General features: G+C 38.1%; 1 protein-coding gene across 4 annotated transcripts in view; it reads left to right on the top strand.

Annotated features, from left to right (window-relative positions):
* Window positions 1-20,155, top strand: part of DCDC2C (doublecortin domain containing 2C) — a 108,388-nt gene that overhangs the window by 24,150 nt on the left and 64,083 nt on the right. For 2 of the 4 annotated variants that reach the window (XR_006289388.1, XM_027818008.3), the window contains exons 4-6: window positions 668-799; window positions 6,408-6,545; window positions 16,405-16,450. Coding sequence is in view for 3 of the 4 variants with exons in the window: in XM_027818008.3 (XP_027673809.2) it covers window positions 668-799; window positions 6,408-6,545; window positions 16,405-16,450 (316 nt within the window). In the remaining variant the exon portion in view is untranslated. The remainder of the gene's footprint in view (window positions 1-667; window positions 800-6,407; window positions 6,546-16,404; window positions 16,451-20,155) is intronic. The other 2 variants (XM_043542290.1, XM_043542289.1) reach the window with 2 other exon arrangements.

Genomic DNA, 20,155 nt, shown 5'->3' with positions numbered 1-20,155 from the left:
CACCAAGAGCCTGAACATTCTCTGCAGTCAGCCAGTGCTTACTCTTGGCCCTGCCCCCTGCTGCTGATATAAAATGCCACCTTACCAGCAGAGGGTGAGGCTGCTTTTGTGGAGGGGGCCTATAAGGCTGATGGCCCAAATAGCAACATTATTTTTAAAGAGACCAACACTGCTCTATTCTTTACTGTGACTCCTTCTAAGAAGTGAGGGGTCAGCCAAAAAGTGATTCCAGCCACTCTTAAAGGTTGAGTAGGAACAGCTTTCTCATATGGGCACCAGTGAAGAAATCAATTGATTCTATTATCTCTTTTAAAGGATTGTACATTATTTCCTCTGGGAATTGTGAGGACATCTTTGGACAATATGGAAAGAAAGTAATTGAATTTTCAAGGGCTATATTCTTCTTGGCTTCTCCAAGTGGACATATTTCACTGACTCTCCCATCATGTCAGACAGAAACATATTAAAGGATACAATTCTTTCTTTTTATGGATGAGTTTTCATGTTTTATGAAATGGACTAAGATTTAAAATGTATTGTTGAAATCTTCATGGCTACACTACTAACGATCCAGATTACATAATGTTGTCAACTGATATTTTTAGTTTTTCTTTTGTCTATGTCTTTCACTACTGAAGAAATATGGCTTTTTTTTGTCTTTTGGCAGTGTTTTCACAAATGGAGATATGCTTAAACCACCTGTGAAATTTATCATACCCAGGTTTACTTTGAAAAGCTGGAATTGCGTCCTTGCACTAATAAATGAAAAAATCTTTCTTCGCTGCGGTGGTGTTCATAGGTAAGATTACAACTGGTAATTTAATACAAAAGTCCTGAGTCTGGCAATTTAGGGTTCTTTTTGTATTCATATGCTACACCAGTTATTAATGACAATCTAATATTTTGATTGGTTGTGTATGAAAGAAAACGGAATATCAAGGGCAGGACTTTTCCAGGTTTCTGAGAATTTGTGTTTCCTATTGCATTTAGTTTAGTACCTTTTTATATATCTACATTTAATAAATGTTCATAGCAGTTGTTTTGGTTCATCAGGACACCATTGTATGTATCTTTGCTTTAAAAACCTGGTGTTTTGTATTTAGTACAGACATTAATGGAGAAGATCACAAGAGTAACATAAAAGACACCTTTTCTACCCTTGAAAAGGAACAATCTTTATGGAAGGGCTGGGGTCAGGAAGATAAAATGGACTAGTGTTAACATAATGGTGAAGATAAGATTAACCAATGCTTTAATTGTGAAATAGTGCGTCAAATTTATAACTGGCGTAACTTCAGCTGACTTCCTGTTTGGCTAAGGTGGTTGTTTTATTAGTGACTATTTTTTTTCGTAGTGATCAGAGTGTGCTATTTGGTTTCAAAACAGAAAAGAAGGCATGAAAGAAGGCAGAAAAGAAGACAAATCATGCCCTGAGGAGCTTGCAGTATATAGACAGACAAATGACTGAGGGCAAAAGGAAGGGGTTCAACATATATGCCCAATTTAGATTTTTTTGGGTTCAAAGCTCTTGGATGCCTTTCAGATTAATGGGAAGTTTATTTTCTTTTCTGCTCACAGATCCTCTCCTTAGAATTTAAATAAAATGCGCACATCATGGGCAGACTTCTGTCCCTTCCTCAACTTAGTAGTTTAGAGACAATCCATACTGTTCAAAGCACCCACTTAGGAAACAGCTTTAAACTGTGAAACCATTTTAGTGATTACACCAGAAAGTATATTATATCCTCCTCACATATGGTAATTCAAAAATGGCTCAACCATTCTTTCTCAGATTTTCCAGGAAAATGTCCCATTAGGTTAAGCGTGTAAAGTTTTGGCACTGTAAGCAGTTTCATTCAGTGCCTCCTGGTGTCAAAGCATGGTATTGCAGAGTCTTTGCCCCTAGCACTTTCTGTTGATCTTTTGGCTCTGCAGCAGCCTGTTTCTGTTCACACCTACCTCTCTGGCTAGGTCATGTCTAGTCCGGACCCCCTTCAGGGGTAACAAAAATAAAAAAAAAAGTTCACATAAACAAAAGGTTAGACTCACAGACTTTAAGGCCAGAAGGGACCATCATAATCATAGTCATTGCAGGCCACGGCATCTTACCCACACTCTCCTGTAATAGGCTCATAACTTCTGGTTGAGTTACTGAAGTCCTCAAATCTTAGTTTAAAGACTTCAAGCTGCAGATAATCCATCATTCACTCTGGTTCAAACCAGCAAGTGACCCCATGCTCCATGCTGCAGAGGATGAAGAAACCCCCCCAGGATCTCTGCAAATCTGACCTGGGGGAAAACTCCTTCCCTGTCCCAAATACGGTGATTAGCTAGACTCTGAGCATGTGGGTGAGAACCATTAGCCAGACACCTGGAAAATAATTCTCTGTGGTAAGTATCCATCTCATTTCTTATCTCTGACTGCTGGAGATATTTGCTAATAGAAGTTGCATATGCCATTGTAGGCAGTCTCATCATACCATCCCCTCATAAACCTATCAAGCTCAGTCTTAAAACAAGTGAGGCTTTTTGTCCCCATTACTCCCCTTAAAGGGCTGTTCCAGAACTTCATTTCTCTGATGGTTAGAAACGTTTGTCTAATTTAAAGGCTAAACTTATTGATGGCCAGTTTATATCCATTTGTTCTTGTGCCAACATTGCCCCTTAACTTAAAAACTCCTCTCCCTCACTGGTGTTTGTCCCTCTGATGTATTTATAGAAAGCAATCATATTTCCCCTCATCTTTCATTTTGATTAGGCCAAACAAGCCAAGCTCCTTGCGTCTCTTCTTGTAAGGTAGGTTCTCCATTTCTCTGATAATCGTAGTAGCCCTTCTCTGCACTGGTTCCAGTTTGAATTCATCTTTCTTAAACATGGGATTCCAGAACTGCACACACTTTTCCAGATGAGGACTCACCAGTGCTTTGTATAGTGGTAATAACACTTCCCTATCTCTATTGGAAATACCTTGTCTGATGCATCCTAGGATTGCATTAGCCTTTTTTTCACAGCCACATCACACTGATGGCTCACAATCATACTGTGATCAACCAGTAGACCCAAGTCTTTTCCTTACTCTGTTGCTTCTAGATGATATGTCCTCAGCTTTTAGCAAGAATTCTTGTTGTTAGGTTCTTAGACCTTCCTTGGGCTCCTCTTCAGCCTGCTGTCTGGACTCTCTTCGCATCCCTTCTTCCAGACACTGCTTCAGGGCCTTCCACAGAAGCCCCGGTGTGATTCCTTCTGCAAATAGTCTTGTCAGCCCTTTCATGAGGCCTAGATGTTTCAGGCTGTCACCTGACCCCAATTAGTTCTGCCCCTTCTGACTAAGATGCTGTTGACTATTGCTGAGGTGGGCTGATGGAACAGGCCTAGCTAGCTCATAGAATCATAGAATATCAGGGTTGGAAGGGACCTCAGGAGGTCATCTAGTCCAACCCCCTGCTCAAAGCAGGACCTATCCCCAATCAAATCATCCGAGCCAGGGCTTTGTCAAGCCTGACCTTAAAAACTTCTAAGGAAGGAGATTCCACCACCTCTCTAGGTAAAGCATTCCAGTGTTTCACCACCCTCCTAGTGAAAAAGTTTTTCCTAATATCCAACCTAAACCTCCCCCACTGCAACTTGAGACCATTACTCCTTGTCCTATCCTCCTCTACCACTGAGAATAGTCTAGAACCATCCTCTCTGGAACCACCTCTCAGGTAGTTGAAAGCAGCTATCAAATCCATGCTTCTTGACCCATAAAAGAGCAGGCCAACCTACTCCAAGCCTAAAAGGGAAATTTTGTGAAAGATATAAACAGCTGAAAATCTATAACTGTTCTGTTTTCTCCACTACCTTATTTACACTTCTGTTCATATGTCAGGAAGTGTGCATATTCAGATTTGGTTAAATTGCCTGCTATCCATACTCACTACAGTATTTCAAATATTCAAAACCACAAATTAAAAACTTTTTTTCTATTAGCAAATACACTAAGCACAGAGAACTAGTTCAATGCTAAGTTTGAGTTTTCTGCACCAGAATTTTGAAGTCTGAGGTCCATGCACAAAAACATATGCAGGTTTGTGGCACTTAGATTTTGGCATCTACCTATCTGCGTTTCGAAATCCTGATTTGCACATGTTACAGTAATTGTATGCAAATATGTAGGTGAACAAATTTATGCACTTTTTTGCAATGGAACGTGGGCCTCTCCCTTTAAAACTAGAGTGCCAGATCTTCAATAATTTCCAGTCCCTCAACTCCCATTGGCTCAGTTCCTTGCAAGAGGTGTGCAGCACCTTTGGGGAAGTAACTCGTGGCCCTTAAGGTTCAGCAGTTTTTGTGTTATAGTATGTGCATGAAAAAAATCTTGGTCAGAATGAGAGTAATTTTCCCCATCTTATTATAACTCCAAACTGACTAAATGGATTTTCCTCGGTTTTTATAGGAAAACCCATCATTCAGAGACAAAGCATGGATATGTTCAGCCAAAACATGAAATTTTTAGAAAATTTTACCAGCTTCTCAGCTAGTGAAATTGGGCATAGCTCCACTTAGCTACACCCATTTACACCAGCCGAGTATCTTCGCCATTGTGTCTGCATTTAATAGAAAGCAATTGTAACCTTAACTATAGCTTTTGCTCTATAATTGTAGCTGTTTGCTTTTCTATTGCATCATCATCATCAGGGCAAAGCCCGAAGGGACATGGCCTTCTTGCATATCGAGTGCCACTTGGATTGATCTCTGGCTGCATCCCTAACCTGAATTGACTGAATTGACAGATATTCAGATTATGTCCATTACTGGCAGTCGTGTCATTCCATAGAAACTTCTGGTGCACAGGTGATCGCCAGCAGTGTAGCAGCATTCCTTGGTATATACACTTTGGAATTCAGTGGTCTTCCATTCTAATGATATGTTCATACCAAGAAAACTGCTGAAACTGAACCAGCGCTGATGGAGGTGGTTGCTGGGTTTGGCTTCAAATATCCTAAATTTCTGATCTTGTTCTGCAACTTGATGTGAAGCAGCTGACAAGAACTGAAAATGTCAATCCAGTGTTCTTCAGCCTTCCTCAGTTCCCATGTTTCACTGCAATGCTGATTTGCAACTTCATAGGAAGCTTAATGTCACAACGATCCCACGAGGTTGCTGAAGGTCCAAAACATGTCACCAGCTGCTGCTACTATAAGTGTCTATATCTTTTGAACATCCTCCAGCACTATCTATGGTGCTTGCAAATATATAAAATATGTCATTATTATTTAATAAATATTGAATTTGCTTTCTAAGGCTTTGCAATAAAATGTTAAATTGTCCTCCCGTATTAAAATAGTAACTTAATTTATGTGTATTGTTAGGATATAGCTATTCAGGCCTGTCTGTAAAGGCCTATACTCTAAGAATTTAGGTGTATTCTTATCACTTGGCTAGTTATAGAGGTATAAAAGGAAGAATCAAAATCACTGTCTGCCGGTGTAAGGTCAGGCTAAGGCCTTTGGCTAAGCAACAGAGGCAGCCATAAGCTGGGAAGCGACTGGTCACATCCTCACATTCCAAACTAGTCACATTGAAAGAAGGTGCTATTGGGCTCTTAGGAATACAATCCTGTCCTGATAATGCCTATCGCCTCCAGAGAAAGGGAAGTGCCTAGAAGATGTAAAAGGAAACTAAGTTTGATAGCATCCTGTCTGGCAAGAACTCACTTATCAATAGCTGGGATGTGAAATCCTCACTTCTGTATTGTTTTGTCATTATAGTTCCCACTTTGCTATTGTTTGTATAATCTCTGTCTGGTTCTGTGATTGTTTCTGTCTGCTGTATAATTAATTTTGCTGGGTGTAAACTAATTAAGGTGGTGGGATATAATTGGTTACATAATCATGTTACAATATGTTAGGATTGGTTAGTTAAATTTCAGGAAAATGATTGGCTAAGGTATAGCTAAGCAGAACTCAAGTTTTACTATATAGTCTGCAGTCAATCAGGAAGTGAGTGTGTGTGTGGTGGGGGAAATGGGAACAGGGAATGGGGGTGGGGAAATTGGAATCATGTTTAGCTAAAGGGGGAAATGGGAACAGGGACACAGGTAAGGCTCTGTGGTGTCAGAGCTGGGAAGGGGAACACTAAGGAAGGAAACTGGAATCATGCTTGCTGGAAGTTCACCCCAATAAACATGGAATTGTTTGCACCTTTGGACTTTGGGTATTGTTGCTCTCTGTTCATGCGAGAAGGACCAGGGAAGTAAGTGGGTGAAGGAATAAGCCCCCTAACATGTATAATTCCTCTGTTCTCCTGAATCACAGCTGGGTGGAGCATTCAAAAAACCCTGAAACTTGCACTGCAAGTCTGAGTATTGCATTATACACTATTCATTGTTACTTCCTAATCTTTATTTCTATTTCTTTTGCTTAAAGCCTGTACACATTGGATGGTCATGCTGTACATGACTCAGATGGCTTAGAAGATGATCATTATTATGTTGCAGTGGGCAAAGAAAAGTTTAAATCTTTGCCATACTGGCGTTCTTCTAGAGTTTCACCAGAAGTTCAGCGGTAAGCTCTTTCTTTCAACATCCATTTTTTCATGTTCTACATATCTTCCTACCGTATTTTCCACTGCATGCATCCAATTAAGTGGGTTTTAGCTCACGAAAGCGTATGCCCAAATAAATGTTAGTCTCTAAGGTGCCACAAGTACTCCTTGTTCTTTTTGCTGATACAGACTAACACAGCTACCACTCTGAAACCTCTTTTGTAGTGTAATCTTAATTTGGAGGGCTTGATCATGCAAGATGCTGAGGACTTTGACAGTGAACCAGCAAAGAACTTAAGCATGCGCTTAATTTTAAGCACACGAGTTGTCCCATAGGACTTCAGAGTTTGACTAGTTCAGAGTCAGAGTGCTCAGTGGGATTAAAGTCCATAGTTATAGTTTCTGACAGATAGATTTTTGGATTTTCTGGATTCAATGCATTGTCTCATATTTCTTAGTTTGACTGTATCAATACATTCATTTAACTGAAACAACGAGGAGTCCGGTGGCACCTTAAAGACTAACAGATTTATTTGGGCATAAGCTTTCGTGGGTAAAAAACCCCACTTCTTCAGGTGAATGGAAGAAGTGGGTTTTTTACCCACGAAAGCTTATGCCCAAATAAATCTGTTAGTCTTTAAGATGCCACCAGACGCCTTGTTGTTTTTGTAGATACAGACTAACACGGCTACCCCTCTGATACTTGGATTCATTTCACTGAAGTGTTTCAGTCTTTGTTTTTCTTTTTTTTTAAATATTGAAGGCAAATGGTGACCTAACCTTGCTAATGTTCTTAGTGACTGCTGTCATTGCTAGTTTGTAGATTATCTAACGTATAATAGTAAAGGCAGGGCATGTGCCGTCTTTGGGAAACTGAGACGTGTTTCTGCATAACCAGCCGTATACAGCTTCACCATTAAAATATCTGCCATTTCTATGCCGGCATATATTGGCATTCATTTCTGCAACAAATGTTTGCTAAAGAGTTATAGTATGTGATGCTTTTAAAACACCCTTTCATAGTGCACATTGTTGTTGTGAAGTTTTCTCTGAATTTCTTAATTCTGTGTATTTTAAATCACAGCCTTAGCACTGCATTTTCTCTCTCTCTCTCACTCTCACTCACACACACACACACACACACACATTCATTGCATTTTCTTATTATTTAAACATAGTTATCATTCATATCTAAGATGTATTTTCAATTACTTTTCCAGGGTTATATGCTGGAGCTTTTACTTTTTTTAAAATAAAACCTTAAAGTGTATTTTATTGAATGCAATTATTAAATTGGTTTCTTTCTTGGAAGGTCTATGAACTGCTTTCTAGACTGTAGAAAATGTCAGTTAAAGGGCACCGACAAAGGTATTGCTGAACAGTGACTAGTTTTCATGTCTATCAGGAATTGCTGAGTTAAGCAGTTTTTGTAAAGTGTCTCTATGGGATGTGTGTTGACTACTCTGAACTGATTGCTATACTGAAAATACGGTTGAAGTATCAGGCAATATTTGTAGGTTTTCTAGTAATCTTTGCTAAAGCTATTTTTCTGTCAAGTTTTTTAATGGTCATTATTATCAAGAGAAGAAAAATATCCATCATTTTCTCTCGCATAGTGGAACTGGATGGATGGTTCAGACTGTTCAGCTTATTCATATGGCTTCTGCTTTTTTGTTTTTGTTGTCCCTCCAACTTCATTTTTATTTTTATATTTCACAAAAATACTACAAGCATTAATTTGCAATGACCAATCAGCCGAATGCATGGAATCTCACTTTTTTCCGTAAATTGCCTGTTGTATATAAAGTGCTTCATATCAGTTTGATATTAGAAAATTGATATTTTTAGTGGGTTTGTTCTTATCAAGCTTTCTTGTATTAGTTTTTGAACTAATGTCATGAATGGTAGAACCTAGACCCAGTAGGATTAGAATTGATGTTGATCTACACATATCTTTTGGCAGTTTTATCATTTGGAAATATACAAGGGCCTAATAAATTTTATACAGTATAATGCAAAATTACATCTCTAAACACTAGCTTCCCCAAAAACCCTAATGGTGAAATTCAGCCCTGGTGGAGATAGACAACTCAAGGTTCTCCACATTGCAGAATTCATCTTGGGGAGCACTCACCCAGAAGGGTCTCCATGCTGGTCAGAGGTGGTAGATTCTCTTTGTAGCGATGGTCACAGTCTATAAAAATGTATTTGGTTGATTGGTCACTGAAATATAAATTATGTGGTGGATTTCTGCATTTTGAGTCTGTCAACTTATATCTTTCAGACCTTAAATTGGATATACAAGAGAAGTTTCAGCTTCCGTTTCAGTCTATTGCTCTTGCTTTTTTGGGAATTGTTGGAGACTCCATTAAGTCAGCAGCCTTCCTCCTGTTTCTGGGAAGTTGCTTATCCAGCATTCAGATTTCTTTCAAATGACTGTGTTGTATTAGAATGTTAGAGCTCATAACAGCATTAATCCTAATAGATTTGGCCTGTATACAGTATGCGCACACTTCCTTAGTTTATGCCCACATCGTTTTTCTTCTTCCAGGAGAAATTGCTTGATCAAGACTATTCATCTTTTTCCAACTGTAGTGAATCAGTTAAGTGGTGGGTTCAGCTAATTAAAGACATGGTAGGACTACACTATATCAACATTTCTCTACGGTGATTGGCAGTTCCAATACTACTAATCATTTGCTTGGTAACTTAGAAGGCCCAATTTACTTTTTATCTAACTTTATTGCCAGTGCTCTGATACGGGGTGATAAACACAGTAAAAAAAACTTTGATCATCTCATCATTCATAAACGGTTATAGTTGAAATGTAAATGATAGGTGATCTGGCATCTGCTGTTCTGGAAATTCTGGTGGCAATCTCTGAATCCTTCCACCTGTTTATATAAATATTGTATTTGAGTTATCATCATCTCAATCTGTGAATCCAGCTCATCTTTAATTGAACTTTAAGAAGTCTTTATAGAAAGTGATCAGTGTTTTGGATTTCACCTGAAATTGAATTGGCAAACAGCACAGAATATGGAGCACAGAGATACCATGGCTATCAGAACGGGGGCCGGAATATACTCCTCTAGCTAAGGCTGCTGAGTGATTTTGAAGAGTAGTAAATAGGAGGTTAGCATAGAGATCATAGATAATTGTAGCAAGGATTGCATCTGTGATGAAAGGATGCAATCCTTTGTCCAGCTGAAGAAGAAATAACCAGTTTCTAGTAACCCACTGTTATCAGGAGCAGAAATTACACCACTAAAATCCTGAGATTGCAAATCACTTCGAAAATTTGTAGGCAGAGGCCCTCATTTGCAGGTATTGCAGTAACCTCTGCCAAGTCTGCTTCTCTCTGCCAAAAAACCCCTTATCCCATCTGAACTGACTCTAGTTTCACCAAGGTTCTTATCTGAGCCGGATGCTGAGAACACAGGGAAACAGTTATGTTCAGGGATGATATAACTCAGCTGTAAGTATCCTTTACATCAGCATATTTGTAACACTGTAAACCATAATGCCTTGCAGTCTTCCCCAGTTTCTTTAAATATACATTAAGTAAAAGGGGTCACAACAAGATTTTCAAACTGTGTGAGACTTCACAAGTGATAACACTCAGGGAAGACCTGCCCAACACAGACCTCTGGGCTTTTCCAAAAGGAATGTGTAATCACTTTAATAGCTCTGTCCACTCATTCCCAAATGTGAGTTCTCTTGAAGCTAAGAAATTCCTTATCCATAAAGCCTCTTCTCTTAAGCATATACTTGCTTAGATGGGTGGTATCTGGTAGATTGCTTCTCGTTTCTTTATGTGTATTGGATTTCATTGACACGTCTGGGTTGAAGACTAATCCATCAAAACTCACCTAGAATTGCTTGCAATTGATCTTGTAACGATTGAAGTTCTCCCTGTGAATCATAGGTCAGGCACTTTCTAAAAGGCCTTACATATTTATGTACCAGTTTGGCTTCTGTGCATGATTTGAATCTAATTTAGACTTGAACAAGTGAGAAGATCCTCCCTATGAGCCTATTAATGATTGTCACTTGCGTTTCATATTCTTTATTTGGGGCAATTACATTAGATAGATGGGGAAGCGAGCTTCAAGCCCTCATAGGCCTTTTTGTTTTTTTCTGAAGGACAAAGTAGGTAGTAAAAGCCCATACAAAGACTGTTAAAGTCAATGGGAGTCTTATTTTTATATGAACCAATTTTTCCCTCTTCTAGTGTTCATTCCCCAAGCTAAGCTGTTTATCATTAGATTGGTGTCAAATGAGCTCTTTGTTGCTACACTTACGATTTGAGGGATTTTTACAAATCCCCTCGTCTCCTTTTGACTTATATTGGGTTAAAGCTGAGGGAAACTCATTTTCAAGCTACACTTGTCAGAGTGGATAGTTGAATGTACTTCCATTTGCCTTGATTTAGCTCAGGTGCCCATTCTTAAAGGTCAGTGAACTTATTTTACTGGAATGCCTCTTGTGCAGTCTGTATTGTCAGGTACCTATAGCTGAGTTCCATGTGGTAGAGTTCTTACCACACACTTATTCAGTATATTGACTTGATATATTTCCTGAATAGATACTTTTTTAGAAGACTTATTCTTTATTCTTTGTTTAATAAAGAACAGTTTCTTCTGATAGCTTTGACCCTTCCTGGGGGTACCCAGAGCTGTGAGGCACCTCGCTACAAACCTGTGCCTGCCAGGGGTCAACTCCCCAACTCCACTGGCTACGGGCAACACAAGCACACCCCAAAAGGTCTGTGCATGCCCATATGTCTCTTTGCAGATTAGCAATAGGCACACTCCAGCCTCTAAGCATCTCCCTGGAATATCCAGCCCCTGATCCATTGGACATTCACAGTGTTTACAGATTTGCTGCTCCCAAAGAATCAATATACCCCAACTTATCAGTTCCACCTTAGATCACCACTCTTCTTAACAGACAGCACTTAGATATGGTTATAATGAAAACAAATATAAGTTTATTTAACAAATGATAGAGATTCTGGTATTAGCAAATAGAAGTATTGGAAACAAATGGTTACATATAAAATACAATCATAACATACATTCTAGACCCTAGACTTATTTAACTAGATACCTTTATGTGTTGCAGAACAATGCTCACCCAAAGTCCTAGCAGAATTTTACAGCCAGGCTGGGCTGTGATCCCACTTTCATGAAGCAAACACACACTTTCAGTTTGTTTCCTGGGTGAAGGATAAAATCTTGTCCCCTCTCCTTTTTTGAAATGCAGTTACAGGCTATTGTCTCTTACCCCAGTAGGTCCCCTTTTCAGAAACTTAGCTTGGGGTTCCTTTGTTTCTGTAAATTCTCAGGTCTGCACCTGGCTCATATAGGAAACATAGCCTGTCTCCATGGATGTTTTTTGTTCTACATGGTGATTAAGTTAGCTCTGAGGTTCACCTTGCCTCAGGTCACAAGCTTTGCTTCAACCATTTTGGAACCTAATATTTTACATTTTACATATCTCTTGAACTATTTCCTATACAAACTTCTTGCAACAATTATGACCAGTGAGCTTCTAGCTTTTGGTAGAGACCTCAGATGCCACACTTTAGTGAACTAATATACTTATATTTAACCCTGTAAAACTGTATGCACCCTACTGTGCCCTCTGTCAGTTGACACCAGGAGGTCCTTGGGTCATAACAGTATTTGTGGCTCTTTAACAAATTGTTTGCATAGATATTCTGTTTGTGATGTGTGAACCCTTGGGTGCATAAACCTGGACCTTTTTGGAAAGCATTGGATGTGCACCCTACTTATGCAGGTAGCATAAATCTGTGTAAGCAGGCAATCTTTCCCAACCTCCCACAATTTAACTTGGTAAGTAACCGTTCTTTTTCTTCAACAGTTCCCACTATAATTGATTAAAAAACAATCCCCAGACCCAAAGGAGGTGGGGTCTGAGGAGCCTTACTTGGATAGATTGCAAGAGTGCTATCCCAGGCTGAACATCTTAGCCTCAAGGGTAGTCCAAGGAGTAATGAAGGTGTGAGCCTTTTATATTTCAACAAAGGGGGCATTAGTTGTTTTTGACTTGTGAAATCTCTTCTAAATGCATGTTTGCTGAACTGTGGGAGAGACCTGATTATTTTAAAGTGAAAAGATTGTACAGATTAAGGAAAATGGAAGACTGGTGAGGATGAGATCCTTTTTGTTTTGCTTAGATGAAGAACCTCTTGCATTTCACAGAGCAGAAGATTTTCTGGACTCTTTCAGAGCCATCACAGTCCAAGTTGCTCAGCCAGCTGGCATCTTTGTTCTCAGACTTGGGCACCTTGGATTGAGGTGTAGAATCTGATCCTATTCCTGGAATAAAAGTTCTGGCAGGTTGGGGAGAGGCATATGGAGTTTATGGACCAGCAGGTTGAACCACCAAAATTGATAGGCCCATTCTAGACCTATGAGTAGTAGCATCTGTATTTTATCTTGTCTGATCTTCCTCAGCATTTTGGGATGAGAGAAATAAAAGGGAACACACTGAAAAAACATCTGGTCCAAGAGGGATGCATCTATTGGAGACCCAGGATTATGCACTTGATATTGTGCTGTTTGGCAACCAGGTCTTCTGAAGTGTTCTCCAGACTGGGAACAGAATGTTGATGAATGACACTTTCAGAATTACTCTTACTGTGCACTGTATTTCCAGCTGAGATTTTCTATTAGGATTTTTACTTTTACTGGAAGACAGAGGCCTGTGTCTGTGATATGGTGATGAACATAAATTCCAAAATATCATGGTTTTACCACATTGATGTCTTGATAAGGGCAGTTTTGCAATTTACGCAGAGAGCCAATACACTTTTGCAAAATGGTTGTACATATACATTTTCAAAATGTGCTGTTCATCTTTGCATAATGTTGTGATTGCCTTCACATTTACTGGAATCAAATCTGGTCTTTGTAGGTTGCTTAGTATCTGTCTTGGTTGTATTCTCCATCATTGGTTGTAATCTCCATCACTGGAGATTTTAAAGAGCAGGTTAGACAAACACTTGTCAGGAATGGTCTAGATAATACTTATTCCTGCCATGAGTGCAGGGGGCTGGACTACATGATCTCTCAAGGTCTCTTCCAGTCCTATGATTCTGTGATTCTATTTTTAATTAGATGTGATCAGTTCTTTCACTGCTTGCTAGCACTTTCATTTGTAAGGCGTAGTTTTTGCTAATTCTGCAAATATCCTTTTGTTTGCAGAGTCAAATCAATTTCTCTCAATAACCTAGCAACTAATGTAGTCTCTAATTAGTGCACTTGTTAATTGTTCAAATTCATATGGACTGATGTGCTCAGTGAAAAGTATATGTATTTGTTTCATCTTGGTATCTCTTAATATATCTCCAGAAGCAATTTATGGTGCCACAGTAATATCCTGTGGTGCTATGGCACCATGAATGTCTCCCTGAAACCTTTCAAAGAACTATGTGGAAAATATAAGCATTAATACAATGAACACAAATACCTGCAATATAAATACTGGACTTCCGAAACATCCTTATTTTTTTTATATTTGAATAACTGCAGATTATATTATAATTTAAATAGTTTGTAGTTTTGTTAAAAACTTTGATTTAAAAATATTTTTGTAAAAGTATTTTTGCAAATAGTATGTAGATAATCTATATATTTTTAAAATTTGCTTTGCCGTTAGGTTTTAATGAATTTTGACATTTTATATTTCTGAGTATTGTTAAAACTGTCTGCCTCAGGTACTTCAAGTACCTGAAGAAGAACTATGTGTAACCTCAAAAGCTTGTCTCTCTCACCAACCAAAATTGGTCCAGTAAAATATTTACCTCACTCACCTTGTCTCTCATGTACTTAAAGCAGTCTTTTTTGGAACTTTTTAAATCTGCTGTCCAGTTCAAAAGACTCTATGAAGAGAATTCACATTATTATTGTGCATTGATAGGGACTGGATGATTCAGGGGGATTTGCACTGAGATACAGAACCTTTCACCTGTAGGTAGTCAGTTCAATCTAGATCAGTAGTGACTAAAAGTTGTCACCATTTCAAGGTCTTTTGAGGGACCTAAGTAAAGGGAGTTAAAGTTCTAACTGTAGTTGCTAGTGGCCATGTGTATACTTCACAATAATCCCAAATGCACAAACAGAAATCCATTTCAGCCTTGGAAATTGAATGCTTTCACCCTCAAGTCAGGGTTTGAAGCATATTGAGGAATATTGTGCCATCAGTTTTTGGGCAGAATTCTTCACTGGTTTCTGTGAGGACCTCTGCTCAAATAATTATGGCATGGTATGGCCCATGAGCAGGCAGCTGTATGGGATTTTTCACTGCTGCTTATGATTCTGTGGCTTGACTGACTTTATAGTCATCAGCTACACTACAAGTTGTGATGACATGGACTCAGGGTTGCCAGTGAAGATTAAAATTCACTGTGTTCTATGCTAAAAACCACATGATGCTATAACTTACAAAATGAGACCTTGATTTTGGAAACAGATGAACTGGTGCAGACCCTCATTCCTGCACTGAGTCCTAATAAAGTCAGAAAATATTAACCAAAGGGGTTCTGTGTGGGACTAAGAGTCAGCACTGACACATCTGTTTGCAGGATCAGGGTCTAAATAAGACATCTTGTGTTGCATTAGTATTCAGGTTCATGTCCTAACCACTAGTGGAAGACATGATCACAAACACGTGAGTAGGTCTGAAAGTCCAGCCAAGAGAGGTCAGTGGTGCACATAAAAGCTATCCCATTTCAGTACGTTACAAACTATGCCGTAAACAGGTTCTTGGATCCCAGCAAAAAGTTGTCATTATCTGAAAGTTGCCAATAAGTGAAAGGGCCCCCCATTTTCAAATGGATGTATACAGTACATACCAGTATACATGTACAATGATATACTATAGTCGTATATTTGTATTGTATTTTTGTTTGATACAATGTTAAAAATAAACAGGAAACATGAAAAAGCCATACGTACAAAATTGTTTCCTTTAACATTACAATTTTTCTCTGTGTAGCTTCTGAAGTAAGATGGTAAGTTAAGCAAATGAAGTAAAACAGTCAGACTGTATTCTCCCTCCCTGCCAACTGTTTATGTGACAGGCACAGGTAAATTAAAAAAGGAAATTTTGGTATACTTACAGTCAATGCTTCAGGTGTGTCACACAAAGTAAAATGTCACACAGTTTTAAGCCACAATTTGTCCAGTGTCATCACTGTTCTTTAGAATCCACAAAAGAACAAATTTTAAAGACACCGCGCTTCTCAGCTACTCACACTAGCTCAGTCTGGGATTCACATGGGGCCTCTAGAGCCTGAGCTTTACTGGTGAGACAGTCCACATGTTTGAAGTTGTGACACAAAGCCGAAAGTGCACAACTGTGCAGTGTGTTGTGAATGTTGGCTAAAGCATGTACAGCAGTAATGTGTGTGCACTGTAGGTCCGGGACACACACAAACAGTCATATACTACCTCACATTTGGAGCCAGCAGATTCATTACAAGTGGAACCTGTTCTAAGTTGTCGATAAGTGACATGAGAGTTGCTCATATATGAATTCTGTTAATACTAAAGTCAGTGGGATGTGATCGGTTCTTGGGAAAATGTTGCTAATAACTGAAAGTTGTCTTTATCAAGATTGCAAATAACCAGCATTAACTGTATGATCTTTTACAATGTGTTATACACTTCCCATGTTGTATCTATTCAATAAATGGAAACAGGAGTTCAGTTTTTAGGGCTGTCATAAGTAGTGCATTCATTTAAAATATGTTTAAAATAGCAAGAAATGGATTGGCCTGGATAGTATTCTTTTTTAGTTTAAAATTGACAAATACTCATATTAGGGTACCTATATTTTTTTTTATAGCAGATATGGTGAGTCTCCAAAAAGGCCCAGAAAGAAAAAGGCAAGAGTAAGTGAAAAAATAAAATTAATATTTTTTATACTTTTGCTACAATATATTTTAGTTTCTTTTGTACAGTCAACACTGTAGAAGTAGTAAAATATTTCAGTGTTAACAGTTTGATAAAAATAACTCATTACATAATGGGAAATCTGCTTTAATTTATATTTCAGCTCAAATGGTCTTAATTTTAGGCTTTTGCCACATCAAGTAGATAAAATGCAAACAAACATTAAAAACATATTGATACATTTTAAAACTGGGTAATCTTTAAAAAAATTTCATTCTAATCCAATTGAAGAAAATTGTTACTAAATCCCTATTTTTGCTGCCCTCCCCATCTTGGCTTTACTTGTTTATGTAAATCCCAGTGGAAGATTCAGTAGTTTCATTATTTAAATTTAGAGAAATTAGATATTTTATGAGAAGAGTCTTCATGCTATGGAATAGGGTTAAAAAACCCCCCAAATGAACCAAAAATTGTATTGCTTCCTTTATCCAGGGCACTGTCAATTGTCTGTTTAGATTGTGAGCACTTAGGAGCAGTGACCATTTCTACTTAGGAGCTAGATTGTTTATCATTTTGTTTATCATTTTTACATTGCAAATATTTGTAATAAAAATAATATAAAGTGAATCCTGTACACTTTTTATATTCTGTGTTGTAATTGAAATCAATATATTTGAAAATGTAGAAAAACATCCAAAATATTTATGATAAATTTCAGTTGGTATTCTATTATTGTTTAACAGTGTGATTAAAACTGCGATTAATCATGATTAAATTTTTTGAGTTAATCATATGAGTTAACTGTGATTAATCAACATCCCCAGTATAATTATTTTTTTGTACATTGGATTGTTGCTGTGACTTTAAGCTACAGAAAAGAATTGGGAATTATCTTTTTGGAAAGCAAGATTATGCTGAATTATGAAGAGCTCATATAGAACTAATATGACAGAAGAAGATGGATGTGGATAGGGTGGAGAAGGGATAAATGGATTGATTTACCTGTGGCAGTAAAGCATGGGAAGATATGCTTTCTGGTTGTGAAAATATCTGGTAGATGTTAAACTCCAGAGCAGAAGAATCTATGGACTATGAATAAGGTAAATCCCACTGGACACTTGATGCAAACAACCTAATGTTTTTCTATCAACTTTTTATTAAATTTTTAATTTAATTTAATAGCTCACCTTAAGTGATCACTCTCGTTACAGTGTGTATGGTAACACCTGTTGTTTCATGTTCTCTATGTATATAAATCTCCCCACTGTATTTTCCACTGAATGCATCCGATGAAGTGAGCTGTAGCTCACGAAAGTTTATGCTCAAATAAATTTGTTAGTTTCTAAGATGCCACAAGTACTCCTTTTCTTTTTGCAAATACAGACTAACACGGCTGCTACTCTGAAAACAGAAAAAAACACAAACTACATATAAACTTGTCATAATGCGTAAACTTCTCGTAATATATTAATCATGTGCTACCTTATCTTAGCTATACTTGAAACATTTAATTATATATAATATGAATGGTTACAAATAAATTGATTTATATTTTATTACTCAGTTGACAAACAACTGAAAGTTGTTTATAAAAATCCAGCAAGCTATAGGGAATTTATTAAAATAAGATAAAAATAGAAGCAAAATTCAGAGAAGGGGGATAAAGACAGGGAGGGAAGGAAGTTGGTTGAGAGAGAAGGGGAAGAAAAAGAAGAGGCCCATGAATTTAAGAGAGTCATTCAAATACTCCCAGATGAGCATCCCATATCTGAGAGTTTTGCTAGGGTATTTCTGTTGTGGAATACAGTTCTTTTCATAGTGGCCAAGTTTATGATATCTATGCTCCAGTCTTTGTTTCCGTTTTTGTAGTACTAGTCTTTTAGAAGTTTGGTGCTCCGCTGAGCCAAAGTTTTTTCAGATGTATTCAGCTTCCAGTTAACATCCATTAGGTTTAAGATGACCTGTTTAGCTTGTAAGACAATTTTATTTGATAGGAAAAAGTTAACTCTGCATTGTGCCAAAAGCATTGGTAAAGTAGCATTCCCAGAGCATATGGGTTAAGTTAGCGTCTGCTGTCAGTTTTCAGAATGGAGAGAGGTAAATAGTGGTGTCCCCCAGGGGTATGTTCTGGGACCAGTCCTATTCAACATATTCATAAATGATCTGGAAAAAGGGGTAAACAGTGAGGTGGCAAAATTTGCAGATGATACAAAATTACTAAAGATAGTTAAGACCCAGGCAGACTGCGAAGAGCTACAGAAGGATCTCTCAAAACTGGGTGACTGGGCAACAAAATGGCAGATGAAATTTCATGTTGATAAATGCAAAGTAATGCGCATTGGAAAGCATAATCCCAACTATACATATAAAATGATGGGGTCTAAATTAGCTGTTACCAGTCAATGGAGTCATTGTGGATAGTTCTCTGAAAACATCCACTCAATATGCAGCGGCAGTCAAAAAAGCGAACAGAATGCTGGGAATAATTAAGAAAGGGATAGATAATAGGACAGAAAATATTATGTTGCCTCTATATAAATCCATGGTATGCCCACATCTTGAATACTGTGTGCAGATGTAGTCACACCATCTCAAAAAAGAGATATTGGAATTGAAAAAGGTTCAGAAAAGGGCAACAAAAATGATTAGGGTTATGGATCTCCTTGCCGGAGGACGTTGTGAAGGCCAAGAGCATAACAGTGTTCAAAAAATAACTAGATAAATTCATGGAGGATAGGTCCATCAATGGCTATTAGCCAGGATGGGCAGTAATGGTGTCCCTAGCCTCCGTTTGCCAGAAGCTGGGAATGAGTGACAGGGGATGGGTTACTTGATGATTACCTGTTCTGTTCATTCCCTCTGGGGCACCTGGCACTGGCCACTGTTGGTAGACAGGATACTGGGTTAGATGGACCTTTGGTCTGACCCAGTAGGGCCGTTCTTATGTCCTTATGAATCACAGTGCCTACATTTATCTGATGTAGTGGCACATGGTTTGAACAGTTTGAAAGGGGTCCAGTGCATTTCTAATATGATTTTCTGCTGGATTAATCTTAAAAGGAGGTCCAAGAAACAGGTCAGAGCACTGGCTAAAATTTGTTTCCATTGTTTAACAGAGATGGAATAATTTGTCTAGTTCCTCCTCCCATTTCTTATTTAGGGAATCAGTGTTTAATTAAAATTTCTTGGCCAAGTGTGCATGTACTGTTGCCATAGGTTTTGGCAATCTGAGTAATATTTGGAGAAATGGGTAGGGGGTAGTGCAGGTATTGGGGCCAAACATATGGGAGATGGCATGTTTAAATTGGATATGTTGCCACTTCTTCTTAGTCTGTAGAATGAAACTTTCTTTTAGTATTGTAAAAGGGAAAAAGGTATAATTTTCAGTAAATTGACTGATGGTCAAAATCCCTTTTCTAATCCAATCTGGCCCGATGATGGGGTTGCCAGCTCTAGAGTTTTGAGTTACTGCAGCTAGATGCTTTGGTATGTAGAAGAGGGTGGTTTTTAGATTTAGTAGACTTTGTATGCCATGTATTTCTGGCTGCCACAATAGTTGGTAATTGTTCTTTAGGGAATCAATAGTAATCCAAGTGCAGTGCATTGGAAAGTGGTAAAGGAACAACCAATTCTTCTTCCATCTGGACCTAATCCAGGATTCTGTAGCATAAGGGAATGAGCCACTGTGTTTCTGGCTAAGAGTT

This window comes from Chelonia mydas, chromosome 3, assembly GCF_015237465.2.
Source record: "Chelonia mydas isolate rCheMyd1 chromosome 3, rCheMyd1.pri.v2, whole genome shotgun sequence".
In the NCBI taxonomy this organism is placed as follows: domain Eukaryota; kingdom Metazoa; phylum Chordata; order Testudines; family Cheloniidae; genus Chelonia; species Chelonia mydas.
The sequence above is the reverse complement of the archived record's forward strand: the minus strand, read 5'-3'. Positions and strand labels throughout refer to the sequence as shown.